Source organism: Chinchilla lanigera, unplaced genomic scaffold (genome assembly GCF_000276665.1).
Source record: "Chinchilla lanigera isolate Chin_1 unplaced genomic scaffold, ChiLan1.0 scaffold00021, whole genome shotgun sequence".
Classification (NCBI taxonomy): Eukaryota; Metazoa; Chordata; class Mammalia; order Rodentia; family Chinchillidae; genus Chinchilla; species Chinchilla lanigera.
In genome coordinates, this window is record NW_004955422.1 from 3,405,963 (window position 1) to 3,430,193 (window position 24,231).

General features: G+C 50.4%; 1 protein-coding gene across 1 annotated transcript in view; it reads right to left on the bottom strand.

Moving 5' to 3' along the window:
• Ext2 (exostosin glycosyltransferase 2) overlaps nucleotides 1–24,231 on the bottom strand; it is a gene marked incomplete in the record, with an annotated part of 134,434 nt that overhangs the window by 102,015 nt on the left and 8,188 nt on the right. Inside the window, 5 exon segments of the mRNA XM_013514241.1 lie at nucleotides 6,295–6,388; nucleotides 9,380–9,519; nucleotides 11,191–11,386; nucleotides 19,711–19,827; nucleotides 24,110–24,199. Coding sequence (XP_013369695.1) covers nucleotides 6,295–6,388; nucleotides 9,380–9,519; nucleotides 11,191–11,386; nucleotides 19,711–19,827; nucleotides 24,110–24,199 — 637 coding nt within the window.

Consider the following 24,231-nt stretch of genomic DNA (forward strand, 5'->3'; position numbering starts at 1 on the left):
CCGTGCTCCACCTGCCTCGTGCGCTGTGCGGTCTTAGGAGGATTACTCCGTGAATCTCTAGCACCAGTCTTCCCATAAGAAAGCTCAGACTACTCTCCTAATAGCCGGCCTCCCGCCTCTGCTGTACCGGGGGTACAAAGGGGGTGGGGGTGAGGACGACGGGACATGGGCTGCTCTGTGACTGTCATGGATGTCACCGCCAGGCCAGCAGCACCAGGGGCCCTGAGGATCTGGGCAGCTGAGATTTCTAGACCTCAGCTATACCTTTAAATGAGCCACAGAACATTTCTCACAAATTAAAAATTCTCTGAACAGAAACTCTATAAAGCATAGTAGATATGATGTAATACTTCAACCTACATCAAATAAAATTAAACCTTGTATTAAAGACTTAACGTGCCCATCAATATCATCTCTGAGGGAAAGAAACAGACTTCAGTGTTCAGACTGACAGCAAGACAAACATGAGCTTGTATGGTTGAGGAATTCTGCCGTCTTCCGACCGTACACCCAGGGTAAAGAGAACCCCACAAAACTGTGCTCTGGTCCAACACGCCGAGAGTGTTTTCTTTAACTTTGCCATTCCCAGAGCAGCAGCTGATCTATCTCTGAGATCCTCATCTATGGTCGTCTTTCTCCCCTTCAACTTGTGGCAATGGAAACAGAAGACTGGATTTTAGTATGTCCAGGTGTAATAAATATGACAAAATAAGAGCACCTCGCTACCTCCCATACATATAAACCACTCAATTCGGGCAACTCGAGTTCATGCACGCATACACACACACACACACACACACACACACACACACACACTTTGTTGCTCAATGGCCTCTTCTGCTCGGATCAGGATCACAACTAGGCCTAACTCTAGTTCTGGTGGGGAAAGCACCCTGTGCCTGGGTTGGATTTTGAAACACAGAAGTGTTTTGGCTCGGGGCTGGGGATTTAGCTCAGCGGCACAGTGCCTGCCTGGCAAGCGCAAGGTCGTGAGTTCGATTCCTGGTACCGGAAGAAAAAAATAAAAATAAAAGAAATGTTTTGGCTCTTTGCTATTCAGCCCACGGTATCTCCCAGTACTTCTCTGCAGCAGAGGTATTTAGTGTACTTAACAGGACACCACGCAGGTACGGGAGATGGAGCAGAGACTGAAAAGAAACTGGCGTTCCAACTTAGCCAGAGTACTAAAGGCTGAAGAGGAAAGGAGACGGTGAGTGTTTCTGCCACCTCAAAGGCCCCCAGTCAAATGAGTACAAAGAAGAGTTCAAAGGCAAGGCAGGCTCCTGACTTCCACCTCCTGGTGTGGCGGAGGTCAGAGGTCACTGCTGGTGGAGCCACTGACCAATAAAAGAATGTTTGGAAACTCTGCTCAACAGATAAACTGGGGATCCACTTACACCCTCCTCCCTACCACACAAACATTTCTAAGCATACAGGCCAGTGTCATCCAGCATTCCGAGCCCCTAGCTTGTGGACTTTCTCTAGCGGTTCAAGGCAGACTGGGGTTGTAAATGGGCTATTTGACTACAGAAATGGGTTTAGTTGCAGGCTTCTTCCCGCCTTCCAAAGCAAGAAAATGCCCCCTCTTTAAGCTCAGCCCAAACGCAGTGTCTCCCTCCCACTCACGCACCCACTCTCTCTTCCGTCTCAGGCCCTAACACGTCTTAGAACGTGGTGCCATCCTCTCGGTGCTCTCTGAACCCCAAGCACGCACCTCAAGGCGACTATGAGGCGCGGTGGGCGAGGTCACAGGTTCCTCATTATCACCCAAGTCTCCTCCTGAAAAAATGCAATCAGGGCTCCAATAAATCAATTAACTAGTTAATTAGCTCACAGGATAACAAAAGGCAACTGCTAAATCAGCTTTACCTTTTTACAAGGGTTACCTCTACTAATTTAAGGAACCGCCTATGACCCACCCAGCAGCCTGTCAGCCCCTAATGGAATGTCCACACCCAAAACTCTGTGTGCTGCCACCACTCATCGTGACCTCCAGGACACTGTCTGTGTGCCAGACTGTAGAATGTGAGCTTAATTACATCACTCAGTTTAGGCTCGAGCCTTGCATTTAACTTTACAGCTGTTTTGCTATTGCTCCTAAGGTCAAGGTAGGAGGTCTTTCTCCCTTGGCAACTCCAAGTCACAGCAATGGCTCCCACTGGTGCCTGTCCCACCCCACCCCTCACGGTGACAGGCTGTGACATGCTTCTGCAACACCTGCTCACAGGGAGCCCGCCCTGTACTGCCCACACGGTGGCTCTGGCTAGTGGGGTGAGCCAACCCCTGTGCCACGCCCTGTTCCTTCCACACCTGAATGCTGGTCCCCCTAGAACAGCCACGAGGACAGTGTCTACCTGAAGAAGCGGCTTATGGCAGTCAGGATTCCTCGGAAGGATTTAAGCATGCGGATGGAAAACGAGTCACTTGCGAGTGGATAGAGACCTCTGCTGGCTACAGCTGTCCCTGCAGCTGCCTTAAGCCAGCTCTGAATCTTACTTAGCAAGAAAACAGGGGGCTGGGGATTTAGCTCAGCAGCAAGGTGCCTGCCTGGCAAGCGCAAGATACTGAGTTCGATCCCCAGGACTAGGAAAAAAAAAAAAAAAAAGAAAACACAGTCCTGGCTCCTGAGCCCTGATGCCCACATAACTGATTTAAGAGTTCCTCTTGTCTTACAAAAACACCCAAATCTGATGTCCCTAAGTTGGGGAACTCACTAAGTACAAGAACTTTTCAGATGCGGGTATATGGTCCTTTTTTAGTTACTCCTGCCCAGGTCAGGTTCCATCAGTGTAAGGTAAGTGGAAGATAAAATGACAAGAATATTTTGGGAAGAACATATTTTGTTGTACAACAAAAGAAGCTCTTCCCTCGGCGGAAGTTTGGATAAGTGGGTAAGTGTCCGCCAAGGGTTCCTATGGAAAGCGGGTCCCCAGGCAGCACTTTGAGAGGCTGAGTGGGAGTGAGTGGGAGTCCGGTGAGCACTCACTCCACCAGCTGCCTCCACCAGTGCCAGCCACTGCCCTCACCGGAAGCCAAACCAGTGGGCTGCCAGACCCTGGGCTGCAGCCTCCAAATTGTGAACAAAAGGTCTTTCTCTTTACTGCCTCAGGTATTTCATTACAGTAACACAAAGCTGGCAGTATACTCTCTAATCTTACAGGTGACCAACAGGGATCCCAGGAGTCCCCCAAAGGCTCACGTGTTCAAGGCTTGGCCCCCAGAGTAGGGTACTTGGAAGTGGTGGAACCTTTAAGAGTTCTCAAAGCAGCGGTTCTGCCCCCCACCCCAAGGGGGGCACCTGGCAATGTCCAGGGATGTTTTAGGTTGTCACAACTTGGGAGAAGGGAGGGTGCTAAGTAGCATCTGGGAGGCATTGGATCTGGTCATCCTTTGTGCCGAGTTGGCAAGGACCTTAACTAGATCATCTCATAGCTAGCGGCCATCGGCCAGGTAGAGAAATGTGAGGCTGGGACCTTTGGATACTCAGGTAAAGGGAGGCAGACGAATGGGCACTATGGTGGGGACCAAAGGACAGTCGGAGAGCAGCACCGGCAAAGAGGGCATGGGGGAGCGGAGGAGAGCAGGGGTGCCATGATGCCCCTCTGCGGTCAGGTGGCTCAAAGAAGGGTGTCCACCACCACAGGGGGTCACTGGGCCTCTGACCAGAGGTGCTCAGGGGCAGGGAGATACCCAGTGCAGTGTTCATGCCATCCGGGAGGCCAATGATCTTGCTAGGGGCAAGACCTTCACCGTTCTTTTAAGCAGCTGCATGAACACGAGAGGGGATTCCGCCAACACCATCATCTCGTAACAAAGGAAATGAAAGCACAGGCAGTGCTGGTGACTTGTCACGGTCATTCAATTAACAGGGACTGAGCCAGGGCTCAAACCCAAGTCTTCTGACTCTAAATGTGTCTCTCTGGACCCAAATAACCTGCATGCGTGCTGTTTTTAATGACCTGCATTCATTTCCTCTCAACTGTTCTTTGATTCTCAGCTGACATCAAAATACCAGGCAGCGCCACTTAGGGCCTGGGCACCCACCCTGCTCCTCCTGCAGATCAGCGGCTCCAAGGAGCTGGCAGCGGGGCTGCTGCAAGAACCAAATGATTCTCTTGTTCCACATGACGGTGGTGCGGTGGAGAGGTGACTGCACAGGATCTGCTTCTTAACCTGCCTAGCCTAGACTCTTGTGGAAGACGGAATGTGACTTAGCCTCTGAATGGCTAATTACTTTATTAACAAATAAAGGTATCATAAGAAGTGACAAACATAAAGAACACAAATGCCCTGACTCTTCAAAGGGTTTTAAGAACACTTTTTTAAAACCTTTTTGCCCAGGTTTTAAGAACCATGGGTTTAGAGTAAAAACCTAGAAATATCTAGTCTGCTGTCCTGACTCACTGAGACTAAGATGAGGTCAAGCAGTTAGGTCACAATGCGGAGACCAGGAACTAAAAGTGAGTGCACATTTGCTACAGAAAGCCGGAAAGCCGGCAGGGAGGCCAAAATCTGCGACCTGCTGCCAGTAAGAATGCCAAGACGTTCCGAGATGAGCGTCCCAGGCCAGAGAAGGCCGGTCCCTCCCTACGGGCACAGAGCACATCCCCAGGGCTGACAGCCAACCAGGCAACCTCAGCACCTTATCGCCGCCTCGTGAGAAGTCTGGCGTTGCTACAGCTGGGATCCCAGGCGTCCCCCAAAGGCTCACGTCTTAAAGGCTTGGCCCGCAGAGTAGGGTACTTGGAAGTGGTGGAACCTGTAACAGCAGGAACCCTTGGGAGGTCTGCAGGCTTCGAGGTGGACTTGCAGGGGACTGTAGACCCTTCCACTTTCCTCTACTTTCCCTCCAACATGGCCACCAGCCCGCCAGGGCCTGAGGACAATGTGTTCACCCGCGTAAGGGCCGGACCCACCAAAGTTGTACGGCAGAGTCGGCCTTTTGTCTGTATAAGTCGGTCACCTCAGGTCAGAGTGACAGACCTGACTAACACGAGGGTCACAAACACCAAGGGTGGACTGACCACGGCCGCTACTACTCTGTCCCTAACGTTAAAATGACAATCAGAGGGACCTTTCACAAAGCAAGGTATCAGGACTGGGGATTTAGCTCAGCGACACAGCGCCTGCCTGGCAAGCGTGAGGTCATGAGTTCGATTACTGGTACCGGAAGAAAAACCAAAGAAAAACAAAAAACAAAACAAAACAAAACACAAAACAAGGTATCTAGAGCCCATGATAAAGAGGACCAGACAGGACAGCCATGAACTGTGGGAGCTAGAAAGGAGCAGAAGGGGTACTGAGCTCAGGCCCAGGACGGGTCCATCCCTGCTCTGTAAGAAAACCGGAGCTGGGGCTCAGGCAGGCGAACAGCAGCAGGAGAGACTGATGACGCATTTAGACCCAGTGGGAAACCCAGGTTCTCTCCTCGCCCCAAGCCCTTGTCCAGATGAAGCCTGAAACCGACTCTCTATGCTAGGATCCTCCCAGCCTCTCCCTCCATCTCCTACAGAGGCAATTCTGATAAAGATTAAACCATTGAAAACATCCACAAAAGGCCAGGTGTGGTGGTGCACGCCTGTAATCCCAGCACTCAGGAGGCTGAGGCAGGAGGATCATTGCAAGTTCAAGACCAGCCTGGGCTATAAAGTGAGCTCAAGGCCAGCCTGAACTGCATAGCGAGATCCTGTCTCAAAAAAGACAAAAAAAAAAAACCAAAAAAACCAAATCCATAAAAAACAGAAAAAACACTTGCTACCAAGTCAGGGTTCATTTTCTAAATTTCTTCAACTTGCTTGATGTTGCCCAGTTAAATTTCTTCCAAGGGAAAGAAAGGAAGTGGGACTAACGAAGACACCCAGGGGGTCCCTCAGGCAGCCGGAGAGCCAGTGGGAAGGGGTGTCAGAAGGAGCGAGGTACTGCTCGGGGACAGGAGAGACCCCTCAGTTCCCTGCACCCACGGCAGCGCTCTTGCAGTCCCGGCCGGTAGTGGCCCAGATCCTGGCTACCTCAGGCACCGGCACTGTCACCCGAGGTGCCCGTGGCCTTCGGAAAGGCTGCAGCTTTGGAACCGGAAGATCCTGCCACTGGACTCCTGGGAATCACAGCAGCCTCCTCGTGGAGTCTGATGACCTCGGTTAGTTGTAACTGCAGGGCTTGCTGGACGTGCCCCACAGCCTGCTTGCTATCGTTTTTACGTCTGGGGAGTGGATGCGATGCGGAGACAGACCCCACCCGTGCTCTCAGCAGTGGAGACCCTGCTTCCGCACGCCCTGCCCGGGCCCGGCCTCTGACCTGTCTCTGCATCTCCTCGATCTGTCTGCGCGGGATGCTCTGCAGGATACTATACACATCGGCGATCTTCTCTTCCGGGACCACCACAGATGCCCTGGAGAAGACAGCAGGACGACCCACATGGCTTCAACCCTCCGTGCCCTGTCTTGTTTCCTTCTCAACACCAGAAACAACACCCAGAGCAGCTTCAGCCCCATAGATCTTCCGGGTGTGTTCTCCCGGCCTCCCCTTCTCCCACCGACCTCCTCCCCACCATCACCTCAGCAATCCAGATTCCTCACCTCCCACGCACCCTATTCCTCTCTCATTGGTCTCCACGTCTGATCCTCTCTCACTCAACACACCACTCTGCCCTGCCACAGGGCCTTTGCATGTGAAATGCCACCTCCTTATGCACTCTTCTTCCCTCTTCTCTGACCTTGCTCACTGTATGAACAGTTACTTACCCGCTGTAGCTCTGTTCACAAACCCTTTCATTTAGTCGACATTTATGCACAGAGGCCCTACTCTGTGCTGGGCCAGTGGAGAACAACTGGACAGGGGAAGGGAGGACTGAGCACACCTGAGGGGCAGGGAGGGAAAGGGGCTGAGGACACAGCAGGCTGGGCATGTTGCAGAGAATACCAGCAGCCCGGGAGGAAATAGGGTCACAGCAAAGCACACACTGGCTGCCATGAGACAAGAAAATGCAGGAAAACAAGCCCAGGAGCGGGGCGCATGGCCGAGGGCCTGGCAGAGGCAGGGGAGAGATGCTGGCAAGGGAGGGAGAGGAAGGGCAGCCCTGCCCAGGACTGTTCCTGCAGGGCCACCAGAAGTCAAAACCCACGCCACCAGCAACCCTGCAGGTCACGCTGTGCACTGTGGACCCTTGGTAAACACTGGTGAACGAAGTCAATGATTTTTAATACGCAGGTGGGAAAACGGAGGCTCAAAACAAGATTAAATTCGCCACAACCACGAATCCAGCCAGCACAGAGCTCGTTTTCTTCAAACCCAGAGGCCTCCCGCAACTCGCCCATAATCACAGCTACCCAAAGTGATCGCGACTCTCACTGAAATAATATTTTGCCCCCAGCTCACAGCCATCACCTCTGGGACGCCCTCGTTGGCCCCTCGCTCTCCTCAGCCCCGCAGCGCTGGTGTACTTGTCCATCTTCCACCACGACACTGTGAGCGCTCCAGAGGGAAGGTCTGACCTTCACTGTCTTGCTACCGCCACACCTGACGGTATCTGGCAAATAAAAAGTGCTCAAGGGCCGGGGATGTAGCTCAGCGGCACAGAGCCTGCCTGGTAAGCACGAGGTCGTGAGTTCAATTCCCGGTACCAAAAATAAATAAATAAAACATGCTCAACAAATGCTAGCTGCTGCCCATCAGTTTTCTGAGACGCAAGGAAGACTTCATATTGTCATCTTTCAAGCAGAGGCAGGCTCCCTCCTCTTTTTCAGCTTTCATAGCCCGTGCTAGGTTCAAGTTGAGCATCCCAGTCCAAGAATCCGAATCTGAAATGCTCCGAACTCTGAAATGTGTTTTAGTGCCAGTATGATACAAGGAGTAGAAAATTCCGCATGATGAAATTCTGCTTCATGCACAAAATTAAAAACATGCCTAAAACTTCAGGCTATGTATATACGGCATATCTGTGACATTAATGAAGTTTATGTTTAGACTTGGGTCTCTTCTCCAGAATATCTCATAATGTGATGCAAATATTCCAAAATCAAAACCCTGAAACCCAAAACACTTCTGGTTGCCAGCATTTCAGGTAAGGGAGACTAACTGTGAATCACAGGTTTGTCCTCCCTCCCAAGATCCCAGGCCCCCTCAGAACCAAAACTTAGTATTATTCATAATCGACTTTTCCACTAAGTATGAGATGAATGAAAAATGGGGATCCAGGGACATAGCTCAGCGGCACAGCACCTTGCTTGGTAAGTGCAAGGTCCTGAGTTTGATTCCTGATACCAAAAAAAAAAAAAGAAAAAAAGAAAAAATGAGTCCCGTTGAAATTGTTCAAATAATTATGCCAATCAGACTTAGATAAAATATCAGAAGAGCTAAAAGAGGCAAAGAGCAAGACTGAGAGGTACACAGCAAAGGAACCAATTTCCAACGATCTTCCACCTCCAAAGTGTGGTAGAAAAGAAATGGGAATAGAGCGCTGTCCCATGAACATAACCAGGCAGCGGCTGCGTGGCGTCTGGCTGTCCCTGGAGATGCCTCCAAGCTTTCCCCAGCTGAACACTGTGTGCCTTCAAGAGACCGCAGCCGTGGTCAACCACCACTGCAAACCAGATGACCTGAAAGCATCAAAATGCAGACTCCCCTGGATAAGGCCAGCGCTTTTTAAAGAGCTGTCCCAGTGAGTCTACTCTGCAGTCAGAGTTGACTTTGCAGTCCTGCAGGCTAGTGACTGGAAAAGGGTTTTGTGGAAGGGCCAGACAGTAGACATTTTCGGGAGCAGAAGCTATACAATCTTGGTGCCGTTACTCAACGCTGTCCAAGTAGCATAACGATAACCACGAAATACATAAATGAAGGGGTGTGGCCGTGTTCCAACAAAGCTTTACTTAGAAAAGCAGCCAGCTTGCAGATTTGGGCCAGTTTGTGAACTGCTCTAAGCCACTGGGCCAAGTCTCCCGACAGAAACGAAGCAAGGCAGCCTCAGTAGCGCAGGTTGGGTGTCCCTTACCTGAAAAGTCAGCCTCACAGTGTGTCAGGGTTTTGCAGACTGTGGAATATTTGCACATATCATGAGATACCTTAGGGATAGGCGCCAAGATCAAACACGAAATTCATGTATGTTTCATACACACCTTACGTTCATCGCCACAAGGTAATGATGCCAGCATTGTGAAAGTGACTATCGCCTAAGGCCAGGTGTGGAATTTTCCCTTGGGGCACCGTAAAAGCATCCAGAAACTTTCAGACGTTGCAGCATTTCTGACTTTGGATTTTCAAATGAGGGCTGCTCAACCCACCTTTCTCAAAGCTAGGTATGCCTTCCGGGGCCTGAGGGCCTTTTTATTTCTACTGCTGGCAGAACTGAAGTACTAGCTAAAGTCTACTAGGCGGTAATACCCACCTCTTCCAGTCAAGGACTTCGGAGAAAGGCAGGATGTAGGAGTCTGCGATGATAACTGGGACACAGCCAGCCTGCAGGACATCACTCAGTACCGCCTGGCCCAGCCGAGCTCCACGCAGGACCACACAGAAAGTCGCCTCCTGCGAGAACACAAGCAGAGGTTGAGGATTACAGCCCAGCACCTCTGACCCACGCATGGGCACACCTGCAGGCCGTCAGGTTCCTGAGATTTCAACTCTGAGGCATCTTGACCCAAAAACGCCAAAAGGCAACAGCTGTTGCAAGATGTGAAGTGTGTAGCTTTCGCACAATGCTTTGCATCTCCATGCTCCTGGGTAACTTCAGGGCCACCAGGGCTGGTGCTCTGTGCATGCCCACAGGGACAATCTGTTTCTGGGCAGGGAGCTCCTGCACTGGCCGGTGTGCCAGGCAAACTCGCCAGAGGGTGCAGCCTTCCTGCAGCCCCTTGTAAGGGAATCACTGGGAGCACAGGGCTCCCCACAGGACCCACTAAAGGAAGGAAGACTTGATCCCATCAAGCTCACCCCTCTGCTCCCATAGCGTGTCTAGCAGCATCTGCCCACAGAAGGTGTCCGCTGAAGGAATGTAATGCCTTGAAAAGACACTCAGACAGATGTGGTCTCTCAAAAAACAATAAATCTCATGAAAGCAAAATCTCAAAAACATCTCTTCCCTCCTCACTCCCTAAACCCTGCCATTGGAGACACGTGCAAAAAGGAACAGAGGTGTGGAGAAGACGGAGGGGAAGGACCCCGAATCTCCAACACTCAGTTCCTCCCAGCTGCTGCCTTGTCAAGGAGGGAAAATAAGACGTGAGCTAATTTTTGAAGTTAGAGAAATGGTAAGTTCAGAAAAACTATAATGAAAATCAGTATCACACCGTCCTCCAGGGCTATAGGGGAAAAGCAGCGCGCGAAAGGAAAGCACCCCCTTGGGCACCCGGGGTGCGGGTGGCAACGTAGCCTGGCCTGCAGAGTTGGCGGCCAGATGTGGACACACACGCTGATAACCATTTTTCCTGTCTAGACAAAGGTTATTATAAATACCCCTGCTCACATCAGCAGCGCTATCAGCCAGACATTCCAGAGGGAGATGCAGCCCTTCTTGAGAGAAGGTATTTTAATAATCTCAGCATGGGCCCGGTCCGTGATATTTCTCCTTGAACTAACCTGGTCTTCATTTTAAAGATGTCAGAGAACAGAGCTCGAATTCTCCTTGCCCAGCCCGCACACCCTTGGACTGTCCAGCCTGCGCACAGAACATCCCCAGAGCCACCACTCTGCCTTTGGCTACGGAGGCACTGCTACGCTGGCGGTTTAAGTAAAGGGCTTCTACTGGTAGGACATGCTGTAGGTAGCAAAGCACTGAACACCAACAAACCAAAAACAACCCCAAAGCCCACCCAGTCCCAAGAGAAGTTGGCTACACGCGGTCCAGTGATGCAACTGCCACCTTGAAGAAAGACGTTTCTCTGGACTGGCCTATGAGCACAGGGTCAAAGCAAAATACAAGAATTCATGCTCTGTCTCTATGACTTGCTATAAACCTACCAGATTTGCATTGCTGAGGTATAATGCAATGAGTGTGGGAAAAGAGTATCAGCTTGCATGGACCAAGCAGCTTCCCATGAACACAACATGCCAGGCACCCAAGCACCTGAAGCGTGCGTGCCCAGCACAGACCACTGCTGTATTTCCTTTTCCCCTGGGTGATATCTCATGAAAGCAACTCCTAGTGTTGGGGTCAATTTCACCTGGCAGCAGCGACCCCGCATCGTGAGGGACACTCACCTGCAGCACCTGGGGGTAATCGAAGACCTGGTGCTTGTGGCAGCGCTTGCGGACAGAAAGGACACCCTCGGAGAGGTTGGTGCACTTGTCCAGGACCAGCACGGCCTCTCCATGTTTGGCCTGCAGGGCTTCGAGCTCTTCTCTGTACTCAGGATGGACAGCCATCTGCGAGGACAGGAGGAAGTATCGCCGGGGACTGCGGAGGAGGAGGAGGAGGAGGAGGAAAGGTCACTGGCAATCACGGGCCATTGGTTATCGAGGTTAGGCAGACACTGACACCGCACTTCCGGTCACAAGTATTTGCTCACTATTTTCTTGACATCACCTAATTTTCTTGTCTCCTTTTTCTGGGAAATTACACACTGGAGAATTGTTCAATATTGAAACTATTAGGTGCTATAAGAAAATAAAGTATGATTCATTTATACTCTGAAATGTTATCATAAAAATTTTACTTGGGAAAAGTCCTTAAGGTTGTGAAGAACTGCTTAGAATATACCAAGTCTAGAGGGTCCTATGTGTGTTCAGAGAGAACGCAGTATTGGACCAGACATGGGAATCTTCTCCTTAGTTCAGTCTGAGTCTCGGATCTGAACAGAACATAAAGCCAGATGCATTCCTCCACCTGGGAGCGGGGAAATGGGGAGTTCCCGCAGATGCAGTACTGCTGAATGCAACCCAGCCCTGCGGTCAAGGCCACAGGGACAGCAGAGGAGCTGAAAACCTTAAGTAGAAGAAACACTCTTCACCAAAGCATGCAGCCGTGTCAGCGGAGGTCACATAAGAGAAAATGCACAGGAAGCATTTCCGAGGGTCTGGTGCCATGTAGACCTCCACAAGAGACAAATATGTGAACACGAAAGTCACATGTGTCCCAGCCATGCACAGGACCAAAACGGTAGGACCCCTTGAGCCCAGGAATTTGAGGCCAACCTGGGAGACATAACAAGATCCCCTTTCAAAAAAGAATGTCAACACCAAGTTAGTAAGGCTGAAATCAAGAGGATGATTTTGGAGAGACAAGATGGTAATTCCCTCCTGGAAAGCCAGACTTCCATGAGGCAGAGAAGTGGGGGTACAGGCCACAAAGAGGGGGTAGGCTAAGGGACCTTATAGGGTCACCAGTAACAACACAACTGATCGTATAAAGCACATTCCAGGAAGAAAGGAGACCCCTATCAGGCTTAGAAACAATACTTGCTTAAATCCGGCTCAACCTGGTACTGGCCACGAAAATACTAGGGCTAACTAGGAGGCTGTAATAAGACGGAACCAAAACCTCCAGCATTTGGTGAACCGGTCTCTCTCTCTGCTTTGTTTTGGTTGTCGTTCCAGCTTTGAGAAGTAAGGCCAATTGCTATTTTTCCTTAGCTCCTCAGTCTTATTTGGAGGGTCTAGCTGGGAAGAGCCGTACTCATACACGCGTGGCTGAAGGACAGCCACTTCCTAACTGAGCAAGTCATCCTGTGTCCCAACGCACGAGGCTTTGGGGCCAAAGCACACCAGCCAGAGCGCAGTACTCAGGAGCCACACGTGGCCAACAGCTGCGGGCAGCACAAACGCAGGCGCCACTCTATCTCCCCACAGGAAGTCCTTCTCGACAGCGCTGCTGCAGTGGGTCGAGACCCAGCGGCCAGGTTGAGGCAGAGCGGAAAAGGAAGCTACACAACTGTGACCCACCAAGGAGAGAGCCTGGTCAGCTGGCCGAGTCCCTCCTAAGTGACCACTCACTGAACACTACCCTCAGGACTCACGGCCACCAGTCTTGCTTCTGGGCACCGGCAGAGTCTCGGCTTCTCCTGCCAGCCCCGAGCCTCCAGGATCACGCTTTGTAAAGGGAGGAGTCGAGACGGCAAGTTACACCCTGGAGAGCGCTGCTCCCGGCTGGCCCCACAGTGGACGCCATCTCCGCCCCCAACGTGTCTACTTACGCAGGGGAACGGTTCAGATTCAGTCAAGCCCACAGCCGAGCAGGAAAACCACCTTACTGAACAGTGAAGGTTACTGGAGAGCGAAATGGCCTGCTGTGTGGTGGTGGGGTTTTCGCTACCCAGCCGGAAACTTTACCAGCAGCCGCAGCGAGAAGCCCTGCACTGTGACAGCGTGTGGCGTGGGAGGCCGGGTGTGCGTAGGGGGGCCCGTGGGCAGCTGCAAGGGTGTCCGGGCTCAGGAGGATGAGGGGGACACTCACATCTCCCCAGGGCCGGAACCCGGGAGTATGGACAGGGCGACTGAGCTGGGGTGAAGGGAGACAGCAGGCAGCACAGGGCGGGGTCACCAGGGATGCTGGTGGCCAGAGAAGGGAGCTCCAAACATGGAAAGGCAGAAAAGCAGGATGCCCTGCGGTGCTGGATGGACCTGGAGATACGAAGAAGGTGTGGTTTTCCGCATGCACAGACAGACAGAAAGCTCTCTCTGTAGATACTGAGAAATAATTACAGACTCAGGTGCACTGCTCAAAGGAACCTCAGCAAAGAAAGACTCCAGGTTCGAGCTCATGGAGAAGAAACCAAGTTCTAGTTCACACTCTCGGGGACTGGGCTGGCTGGAACCCTGCTCTGCCAGGGCTACGTATCCAGCAGAAACCGGAGATGGAGCCGGAACCTAAGCTCGGTCCCCTGCCCGCGTGCTGGCCCTCCCTGCCCTGCCCCTCGACTGGCAGAATATGCTCGTTTTAGCTTTGAGCAAACACAGTTTTGAGGTGGATTTGTTTTTCTTTGGAAGACTAAAATTACTAGCTGTGACTTTCATGTTTCCTCTTGGCAGCCTGGCAACCAAAAGTGAAATCACGCTGAGAACTTAAGAGTCTCCCTCAATAGTTATCACTGTAAACTCCCAATTTAGTTCCTTTTAGAAGGAAAATGACAGGAATTCCAGCTGAGGCCAACACAGCTGTGAGAAGAAGCTATCAATAGCAACAATCCTCAGCTTCCCGTTGAAAAACTACTGAGAGATTTAAAGTAAAAATAAAAACAGAGCTCTCACTACTCTGGGCGGCCCTCAGAGATGTGGGAATTCCCTTAAAAAGCAACTCTCACAAAAAGCAAAGAACCAACCTGCGGCCAGCAGGTCGCCCCCCATGGCCTCCCTCCCAAGTCCCAGGAGGGAGCTATCTCTACCTATCTGGGGTTGTTGCTGTGGTTGTTTGGGGGGTAGGGGGGTACAAGGGAGGAATGTTCTTCATAAAAGTAACGGTGCCACTGCAGGGCACAACTCCAAACAGGCAGCGATGTGGGACTTGGTCAGCGTGGGCCCCGTGACAAGGCTCACGGCCACTACAGGGCGGGTCCCACTCAATGGCCCTCAGCTTTCCCAGGCCGCCCTTGAAGATACGCCACTTTCATATGGGAACTTTAGAAACAAACTAAAACCCTGAGTGACCTGACTCATCTTATATTCAGTGTAGTTATACATAAATTACAGAGCTCCAATTCCTAGAGATAAACTACCCATGTAATAGTTTAAATTTCCCAGACTGAAGGTGATCTGTAAGTGTTGGCAGTGGTTTGTTCTCCCTGGTTTTGTTTGCACTAAATATTTTCAGTGTTTTCTTCCCGGCAGTAAAATCTGGAGGGAATTCGGACTCCTAAACCGATAGGAAGGAGCTAGAGTGTGCTAGAGCAGGTCATAACGAGGTTCAGGCCCTGTATCCTCAAGTGTGAGGCGCTGGGAGGGTCATTCCCGGGCGGCTTCTCGGCCGTGGTGGTGCTGCTGGCTCCCACCCTGGCACCCTCTGTGGCCAGTGCTGCCCGGGGCAGGAGAAACACACAGCAGGCCACGCCACTGGCCTTCCAGAGGTTTGCATGTAAGGTTGGCCCATCAGCTGGCACTGGGACACTCGGACGAGAGGAAGGTCCCATCACCTGAGAGCTGGTACGAAAGGTTCTCTGTGCCCAAACTGCAAACACACAGCCCTCCTGACCACATGCGGTACCCAGGAGTCCGGAGCTCCACAGAGGCAGCCTGGACATCAGCTCCCCGCAAAAGGCCTGCTGCTGGGCCTGTCCAGTTCTCCTGGTCGCAGGTGTCCATACGTGTTGTCACAACTTGTTCCCAGGGACATCAGGCACATGCCGTGCTGCTCCACCGGAAGACGATGCTTGGAAGCTTGTACCTGGCTTCCCTGGCCGTCGCTCAGCCCCGCTTCCCTGTCCTGATCGCGCTCTGCATCCCGTCCCTGTGCACAGCCACCGAGACTGGGCATGATCTGGGGGCCCCAATACATAGTCTCCCAGCATGACCGTCAGAAATGTCTACATACTCGTCCCCTGGGGGGCAAGCTCACTCCCCATCTCCTGTTGAGAACCACGAGCCTGGCCCACTACTTGGTGCAAGAGTCCCTGGATGGAGGTTCATCTCCTTTCCCAGCACCGCAGAACTGAACGGAACCAAAGTAACCAACATCCACAACAACTTCAAGGAGGAAAAAGAAAAGTAAAACAGTGTTTTGTTCCATCATACGACTAATTTAAGTGAATGCTCACAGAAGTGGCAAGAAAAGGAATAAGCCTTTCTGCGTAGGTCAGTTATTCACACTCAGGCTACATAAACATGCCAAATTCAGATGCTCAGTACAGGACAGGAATCTGCGCTGCTCCAGAGGATTCCAGCTGGCTCACACAGGCCGTCCTCTCTCAATTGATGGGAACCTAGCCTCAGAACAGGGCACTGAACTCTCCCTCTGCCTATGGATTCTCCGGAAGAATTCTTTTGGAAAAAAAAAAAAAAAAGGATTACTTTTGAATTGTTTTGATGATAATCAAAAATTTAATCTAGGCATAGTTTTGATCATATTTAATGATGAATACTGTTTGTTTGTTAACTCATCATCTGCCATGGTTTAAATGTGTCCCCCAAAACACATGGTGAAATTCAATCTCCATCGTGAAATATTAAGAGAGTGGAGGCTTAATTCCAGTACGGTGTTTGGGGATGGGAATCTGGGAGTTAATTATGGTGAAATGAAGCCCTAAGGGTGGGGTCCTAATCCGGTAGGGCTGTGCTTTACAAGGGAGGGACTCAAGCTAGGTCATTATGTCTGGCCATGTGATACCCTCACCACCCTAGGGCTCAGCAGACTCCTAACCAGGCAGCTGGACCCCTCCAGATGCAAGCACCCCATCTCCAGCTTCCCAGCATTCAATACTCTAAGCCCATCAAACCCTCACTCTTTATAACTTAATCTGTACTACTCAGTTACAGCAACAGAAAACAACGATCAAGTTTGCGTTTAGTGGCTCGTGAGCAGAGGGGAAGACCTAACTGTAAATCACAGAAAGTAAGTATAGCAAAACACAAACAGCAGACTAGATGATATGAAGACAGTGTTAAGCTTTGCTGTCCGATTGGACGTTTTCATAATAAATGCCAGGGAGAATGTGAATCATACATCTGAACTGGAGGAAGATAAATAATGTTGCAATACACAACATAAAGAGAAGCTTCCTACGGGTTCCAACGGAAAACACGGGACAGAACAGTACACTGTCACTCAGCATGCAACCATACAGGCCTGTCAAACCCAATGGACCTGTATATTAGTTCCACAGTCAAAAGATGCAATTCCACTTCCAAGAAACACCTTCACCTATCACATTAAATTACGCTAATCTCAATGTTATTAGTTTTGTAGATGTGCCAGTATTTACTTTGAGCTTTGTCTTAGTGTTGTAGGTGAATAAGCACAAGGAGTTTAGACTTTTTATTGTTATTTATTCAAGTTACAGTATTATAAAAATGATTAATCAAAAGGCAAGGGAACTTGAGTACCCTGTGAAGCCTTGTGAAAGCCACAGAGTTGGAGCATTCACATTTACCTATTTTAGAACTTACTACAAAGCTACAGTAATCAAGCCGGTGTGGGTACTGGCAAAAGGACAGCCAAAGATTAGGACCGAGAATCTAGGAATAAACCCACATATCTATGGCCAGTGGACCTTCAACAAGTGTACCAGGACTAAAGAATATGCCTTTCCACAAGTGGTGCTGAAAAACTGGATAATCACAAACCGGACATTCGCAAACAGAAAAACGAAGTTGGACCTCAGGCCTCATACAAAAATTAACAAAGGGCTAGATATGTATGTCAGTGGTACAGAACTTGCCTACCACAGATGAGACCCTGGGCTCTATCCCAGCACTGAATAAGAAACTAAAAATGAATGAGTCACAAACCCAAACCCAAGCACTAAAATGATAAAACTCTTAGAAGAAAACTTCTAACCTTGGTTTAGGCACTAGTTTCCTAAATATTAACGTTACACCAAAAATATAAGTAATCAAAGGAAAAGTAGGTAAGTTGTACTTTGCCAAACATAGGAGATTTTCCATCTCAAAGGACGCTAATGAGAAAGTGAGAAACAACCCACAGAGTGGGAGAAAATATTTTCAACTCCAATACTGTCAAGTATCTGGAATATATAGGAAATCCTACAGTTCTACAGTAAGAAGACAACTCAATTTGAAAATAGGCAGGCAAGAGATCTAAACAGACATTTCTCCATAGAGGCAGGTAAACGGCCAACAAGCACAGGAAAAGATACTCCACATCATTAGTTAGTAGGGAAATGCAAACTGGAACCACAGTGAGATTCTCCTTCACATCCACAGCAATGGTGAGACTCAAAAGCCCAGATAATGACTAGCACTGGCAGAGATGTGGAGAACCTGGAAACCTTACACGCATTGCCGGTAGGAAGGTACAATGATGCAGCCACACTGGAAAAGGCTATGGCATCTCCTCAGAAAGTAAAATGCGGAGTTCATGTATGGGCCAGGAAACTGAAAACACAGCTTCACACAAAAACTTGCACAGAAATGTTCACAGTAACATTATTCATAATAGCTAAAAATTGGACATGACCCCAATTCCAATCAACTGATGAATCCATAAATAAAACAGAAGTGCTGATTCCATTCTACAACACGGACAAACCTTGAAAACATTATGCTAAGTGAAACAAGGCGGATAGAAAAGGTCCTGAATGGCTGCATTTATAGGAAATGTCCAGAAGAGGCAGATCCACACAGACAGAAACTAGATCAGTGATTGTTGCTGGGAGTGGAAATAAGAAGTAACGGCTAGAGAGGACTGGTTTTATTTTTCAGAGAGATGGCAATGCTCTAGAATTAGATAGTACTACTGACAACAGTTGTACAACTTTTTTGAGTATGTGAAAAAGACATGAGTTGTACATTTTAAAAAGAGTGAATTTATGGTATCTGAATTAACTTCAATTTTAAGATAATAAATTAAGTTGATTCTGGGAGTTTATCAAGGGAAAAGAATCCGGGAAGATGATCTAAACCACAAGTTCATGAACCATTCAGTTTTCCTTCCCACTCGCTGAAGGCGGAGGAAAAATGTCTCACGCTGACCTGGACTTGAGAACCATTCCTTTTTTTTTTTTTGGTTTTGGTTTTTTTCTGGTACCAGGAATTGAACTCACGACGTCGCGCTTGCCAGGCAGGCGCTGTGCCACTGAGCTAAATCCCCAGCCCCCTTGAGACCCATTTCTACCACTGAACCGTGTGACTGGGTTTCAATCTCACCCGAAGTGACATTTTTAGTGTTGCAATTTCAGCCACCTTCATATCAGGGGACTTCTCTTATAAGTAAAGGATGCTTTATTACCTCTGGGCTTGTTTGAAGCTCACTGAATTCTCACCATGAAATAGCACCATTTTTAAACAGACTACAGGAAAAAAAAAAAAAAAAGCTAGACCAAAGGCCCACCACATCCAGGCTCTCAGCCCTTTTCACTTATTCCTTAATTAAAGTATGAGCCAAGTATGTGCCAGACACAATACAGTAGTTAAAAAGCAGACCTAAAAACGAAATAAAATAAAACAAAACACAGAGCCGGCCTCTGCTTCACTATATGGACAAAAGCCAAAGTCCAAAGGCGGCAAGCCAGGGCAGAATGAGTGTCACCAGAGAAGGGCAGGCCCTGCAGGAGACACGCTGAAGCCTCTTCTGTAACCTGAAAGGAAAAGAGTTCTGAGGAAAGGCTGGAGATGGAGACGAGGGATGGCCAGATGGCAGAGTAGCCACCTGGCATTTGAGGGAGGCGAGACTGTGCCCATCGGGCAGCATGAGGCCAGGCCAGGCTGGGGGCAGCCCGACTAGAGGTGCTAACGCCAAACAGGACACGGCTCAGGAGTGCACAGGGAGACGATGACAGAACCCTGGCATAAAGCAGAGGCGGGGGGCGGGGCACACAAATCTAAGGAGCATTTCTGCTGCGCAGTAGGCAGGACTTTTGATTCTGATGTGGTGGGTGGAAGAGGACGGAGTCAAGGATGCCACCGTTTCCTGGTCGGGAAAACCTGGTAGCCAATCCAGGAGTTCAGCTCCCAGAAAAAGCTGCAGGGGGAACGAGCCTAGGGTGGAACAGACAGGACACTCAAAGACGCTGGCCTGAAATCCAGGCCTTGGCGGCTGGGGTGCCCACCTCACTGAGCCGCCGCCGCCGTCCTGCAGACTCTGTGAAGGCGCTGGCTGTGCCGAAGGTCCCTTACCCTGGTTCTTTCTCCGGGAGAGCCACCTCAGCGGACAGCGGGCTGTAGACAGGAATGCTGACATCGTAGCCTTGCCGGTAGGTCCACGTAGAAAAGCCACCACCAGCCAAGAGCGCCCTGGAAGCAAAGGATTCACCCAACGGTGAGACAGACAGAAGGTCTTCCTTCTGTGGAAAGCGACCTGCCTCAGAATGACGGCGTCTCAGTAGTGACATCAACAGCGCTGAGTGAGTCACTGTTTTATAATGGTATTGGGCTGGACATCCGACACTCACAGAGCATCTCTCAGACAAAAGTGACACCAGATCCCTGAATCGCCAGCTCTCCCCCTGGGCCCTGAAGTCTTCCCTACTTTCCATTTCTTAAAACACATTACAGCCAAGGGGACACCAGGCACAGGCCCTTTGCTACCTCCTTCCGATTCCACCCATCTCTCCAAAAAGTTGTACTTTTATTCTTAACCATGTTAGCAGCGCCAGAAATACCCACAGGTCTGCACAGGAAGACTGGCACTTCCCAGCCCTTGGCTGGGACTCCCTGGGGATAACAGGCATGGAAAGCACAGGTGACCGGAAAGTATCACATCTTACATCATATTTGCCCGGCCTTGCTCCAAACTCTGCCCTGCGCGGTTCTTCCTGTCGTCCAGAGCTCCTCACTCCTGCTAACCTAACTCCCCGTTCAGGAAGCGGAATCCACACCCGGCCCTTTCCTGCTTCTCTGCAGTGTGCTTGCACTCGCTTCTGTTCTCCTTCACTAGGTAACAGTGACCACGCTGTTTAATTGGATCCAGCAAGCAGTACGAAGACACTTCATCAGAGGAAGGAAGGAGGCGCACATACCAGCTTCCAGGGTCATCTTGTCCTGGAGGCCCCAGACCCATCAAAATCGCTGTCTGGGGCAAAGTTTTACCAGTCACACGTACCCTAGCTGAAGCCACAGTGACTCCATGGAGAAACCACACTTTCTTCAATGCTGATTGCTACCGCTCCTCTCTGGCCCTGATGACAAACTATGTCCCCTTCTCACAGGACCAGTTTCAGTTCAAAGATGTCCACACCACTCCTGGAAAACCCACTCTGTTTTAAGGTTCGTGAAACCCAGAATGGGTGAGTGAGGTGATGTGCAGGCTACAAGCTCTCCCGCTGCCAGCCTGCCCTGGGCGCCAGCCTACTGATTAGGTCCGGGTCTGACTTCTGATTAGCAGGAACGTGGGCGGCTTCCAGGTCCTGATGGCAAGCAGAGCCACAGCAGGCCCGAGGCAGGCGGGGTTCGAGCTAGCGCCTCAGGTGATCGGGCCTTCCCACCCCGGCCCCAGGGAGAGCTGGGAGAGTAGAGCGACAGGAAGCGGTGTGCTTCACACCAGCTCCACACTGCCTTTCTTATTCTGCCCCCGCGGGCACACACGGCATCTGCATGACCTCGAGAGCGCCCCGGCTGCAGTCAGTCTTCACCTTTGAGCTGCAGTCTCCCGGGCAGAGCTTCCCTGGGCTTCAGAGCAGAGGAGGACAGAGTGCTAAGCGCCCCTTGCTTCTCAGAACACATGTTTCACACTGCTAATTTCTGAGCAGCACGTGCTGTTTTTCTAGGAGGGATCCTGAAACAAAGGCTCTGTTCCAACGATACAAGAGGCCAAGCGGAGAACTTGTGGCGGAAAAAGTGTTCGTAGAACCAGACTCACCGGGGCGGAACACTGTGTCGAGCAGCTTTATCCGGCACCCGCAGCACTTGCCGCTCCTCCTGACTTTGGGACCTCTCCGCTGCCGCTGAGCCTCCTTCCACAGCCTCTGCCTCCCACCGCCTGGGCCAGCCTCCCACAGATTTCTCACCCTGCTACCTGGGTGCTCCCCGTGCCTGAGCAAGGCAAACCTGTGAGTCTACCGTCTGCCTTCCTTTAAGCTACGCGAGTAACTTGGCCCGTGAACTCCTCAAATATAAAGTCAGGTTCTGCAACCAACAAAAGCTGAACAATCGTAAGAGTCACTCTTGCTTCCTGAGTCAAACAAACTGGGGTTGGGGAGAGTATCAGACAGGTAAGCCTGACAGCAGCTAGACAGTCAGTGGACCCTTGGTGACACTAAAGAGCTACTGTTAATGTTTACAGGTATGATGATACTAAAGCTACGTTTTCATTGTTGTTATTTGTGGAACTGGGACTGCATCTGAGGCCTTGGCACTGAGCTACACCCCAGCTTTTTATTTTTATTTTTTATTTTGAGACAGGGTCCCACTAAGTCACTAAGTTGCCCGGGGTGGGCTCAAACTTGCAATCCTCCTGCCTCAGCCTGCCAGAGTGCTGGGCTTACAGAGGCATGTACTACCACACCCAACTTATAGTTAGGGATTTTTAAAAAGCCCCAATCATTTAGAGATTCATAGGAAAAATATGTACAGATATGATGATGAAACACCCGAGATTTCCAGGTAATCTAGTGGGGAGGTACAGCTCTCTTATAGAGGTCTGAAATTTTCCATAACAAGTTCATATAAGTAAGTATCTACCCACATAAAAGGGTAAGTCTCTAAGAGACTTGTGCAAAGAAAGGAAAATAAGAATCCAAGGCAGTAACAATATTACAGAACGCATGTGAGAAAACTAACAGCAGGGAAGTACTGAAGACGTGTGAGATGCTCCCACTTAGGTTAAAATAAAATGGCGATGTGTACTGTGTTTGTGTCTAAACCAAGAGAAAGAAGATTAGAGAAATACAAACACCCTAATAGTGAGGACGATTTGTCAATCAGGAGTGAAACAGAGAAGCGATGAAAGCAGATTTAGCATTTGCTCTTTCTACACTTGCGTAGGGCTCACCTCTCAGGCAGAACGGACATGTGTATCATGTGTATGATTTTTAAAAGCTGACAGAGAAATAAAAACAGATTTAAGCGTAAGTGATGTATTCTCCCCAGTCCAGGTCCTCGAATTCCCTGAGTAAATAACTTCTACTTCCTCACGCCGTGACCCTAGACGTAGGGCGATGTCAGGCAGTCTAACCCAGCCCACGACTTCTGGTTTCCGGACAGTGTGACACGCAGCTCCTCCTCAAACCCGTCCACGCTGTGGTTCTTGCCTACTCTGAATCCAGGAGCCAAGACAAAGGATCAGAAAACTTCACAAACCACCTATGACCCCTTTCCCCACCGAAGGCCAACGTCCCACGGGCGGAGATCAAGGGGACCCAGTGCCCACTCTCTCTGCCACAGGGCAGCCTCGGTCACTCAGCAAACACACATACGGGAGAAATGGCCTGACCTTCCCGAGCTGTACCACTGAACCCTGGCCAGAGCTCCAACTTCCTCCTGTCTCCTTGCCACCCTGCTGCACAGTAGGGAAACCCACTGAACATGTGCATTTGATAAAAGCAATCCTTCTGTGCAGGTGCATAGTCCAAAGTGTTTGCCAAAGGCGAAAGGTCCCCAACGAAGCCCTTCTGCAATGAAGCGCAGGTCAGGAGGTGAAGACCTAGATTCCGAACAGCTCCTTTCCTTCCCTTCTCTGTCCTTAAAAGCAATCCCTTCCACTGGGACGACCAGTCTGTAAAGCAGAGGCCCTTTCAGGAAGGGAACAGCTTTCCCCTGCAGGGATCTCCCAGGAGCAGGTCCCTACAGCATTTGTGGGGCCACATTGCCCTCTGCCGTCCAAAGCAGTTTCTACACCAGAGTCCTGGCAGATCTTGGGGTATTAGTCTCTCCTACTATGTTAAGCATTTTTTCAGTTAGAAACTCGAGACAGACTAGAAATAATCATTCACAGCACAGAAGGTTCAGCTTTAATCCTCCGGGAGACAGCAGTATTCGGGATAGATTTCCGGAAGTGACAATGCTGCCCACACAGCTGGCCTCAGGCCGTCACTTCTGCTGGTGTCGACGACTTCAAGAGTTCCACGTCAGCTCTACCAAGGCCGGAGATGATGAATGAGTCCATTGGTAAATGCCTGGGACAATCCTATGTCTTGAGCTAGGCTGGCACCCTTACCCGGGGGTGCTCAAAGCCTCAGGCCACATTCTTCGAGAGGGGCATCGCAGCCCCTCTTTGCCCAGCTTTCCCAGAGCTCTGGCCTGGCATCACAGGCGTCACATGCCACCCTCACACGTCCGTGTCCTCTGCTCTGGGAGCTGGGGGTCTCCTCTTGTCAAATGTCAGCTCCCAGGCCCGGTGTCGAACTGGCCTTGGAACTGGGGTGCAAGCCCCCCCCACCCTGAGGTGCGCAGGCTGTGCTAGGTGCCCGATCTGACTGGCGTCCACAGCAGATCCAAGCAAGTCTCAACGGCTACGTCTCAGGCAGGGAAACCCAGAGAACGGGATGTCCCACTGGGAATGGGAACATAACTTCAAAAGGAGCTCGGATTTGTTTAACCCTCAGAAACTCATCCCAGGGACTGCCCCAAAGATGCCTACCTGTCTCGGGGGACATCCAGGGCCGTGTTGTAGTCTGGGGGACCTCCAGGCAGCATGTTGAATAACAGGTGATTTGTGCCTCGATCCCACCTACGAGAAATGAAGGGTAGAGAATTCACACG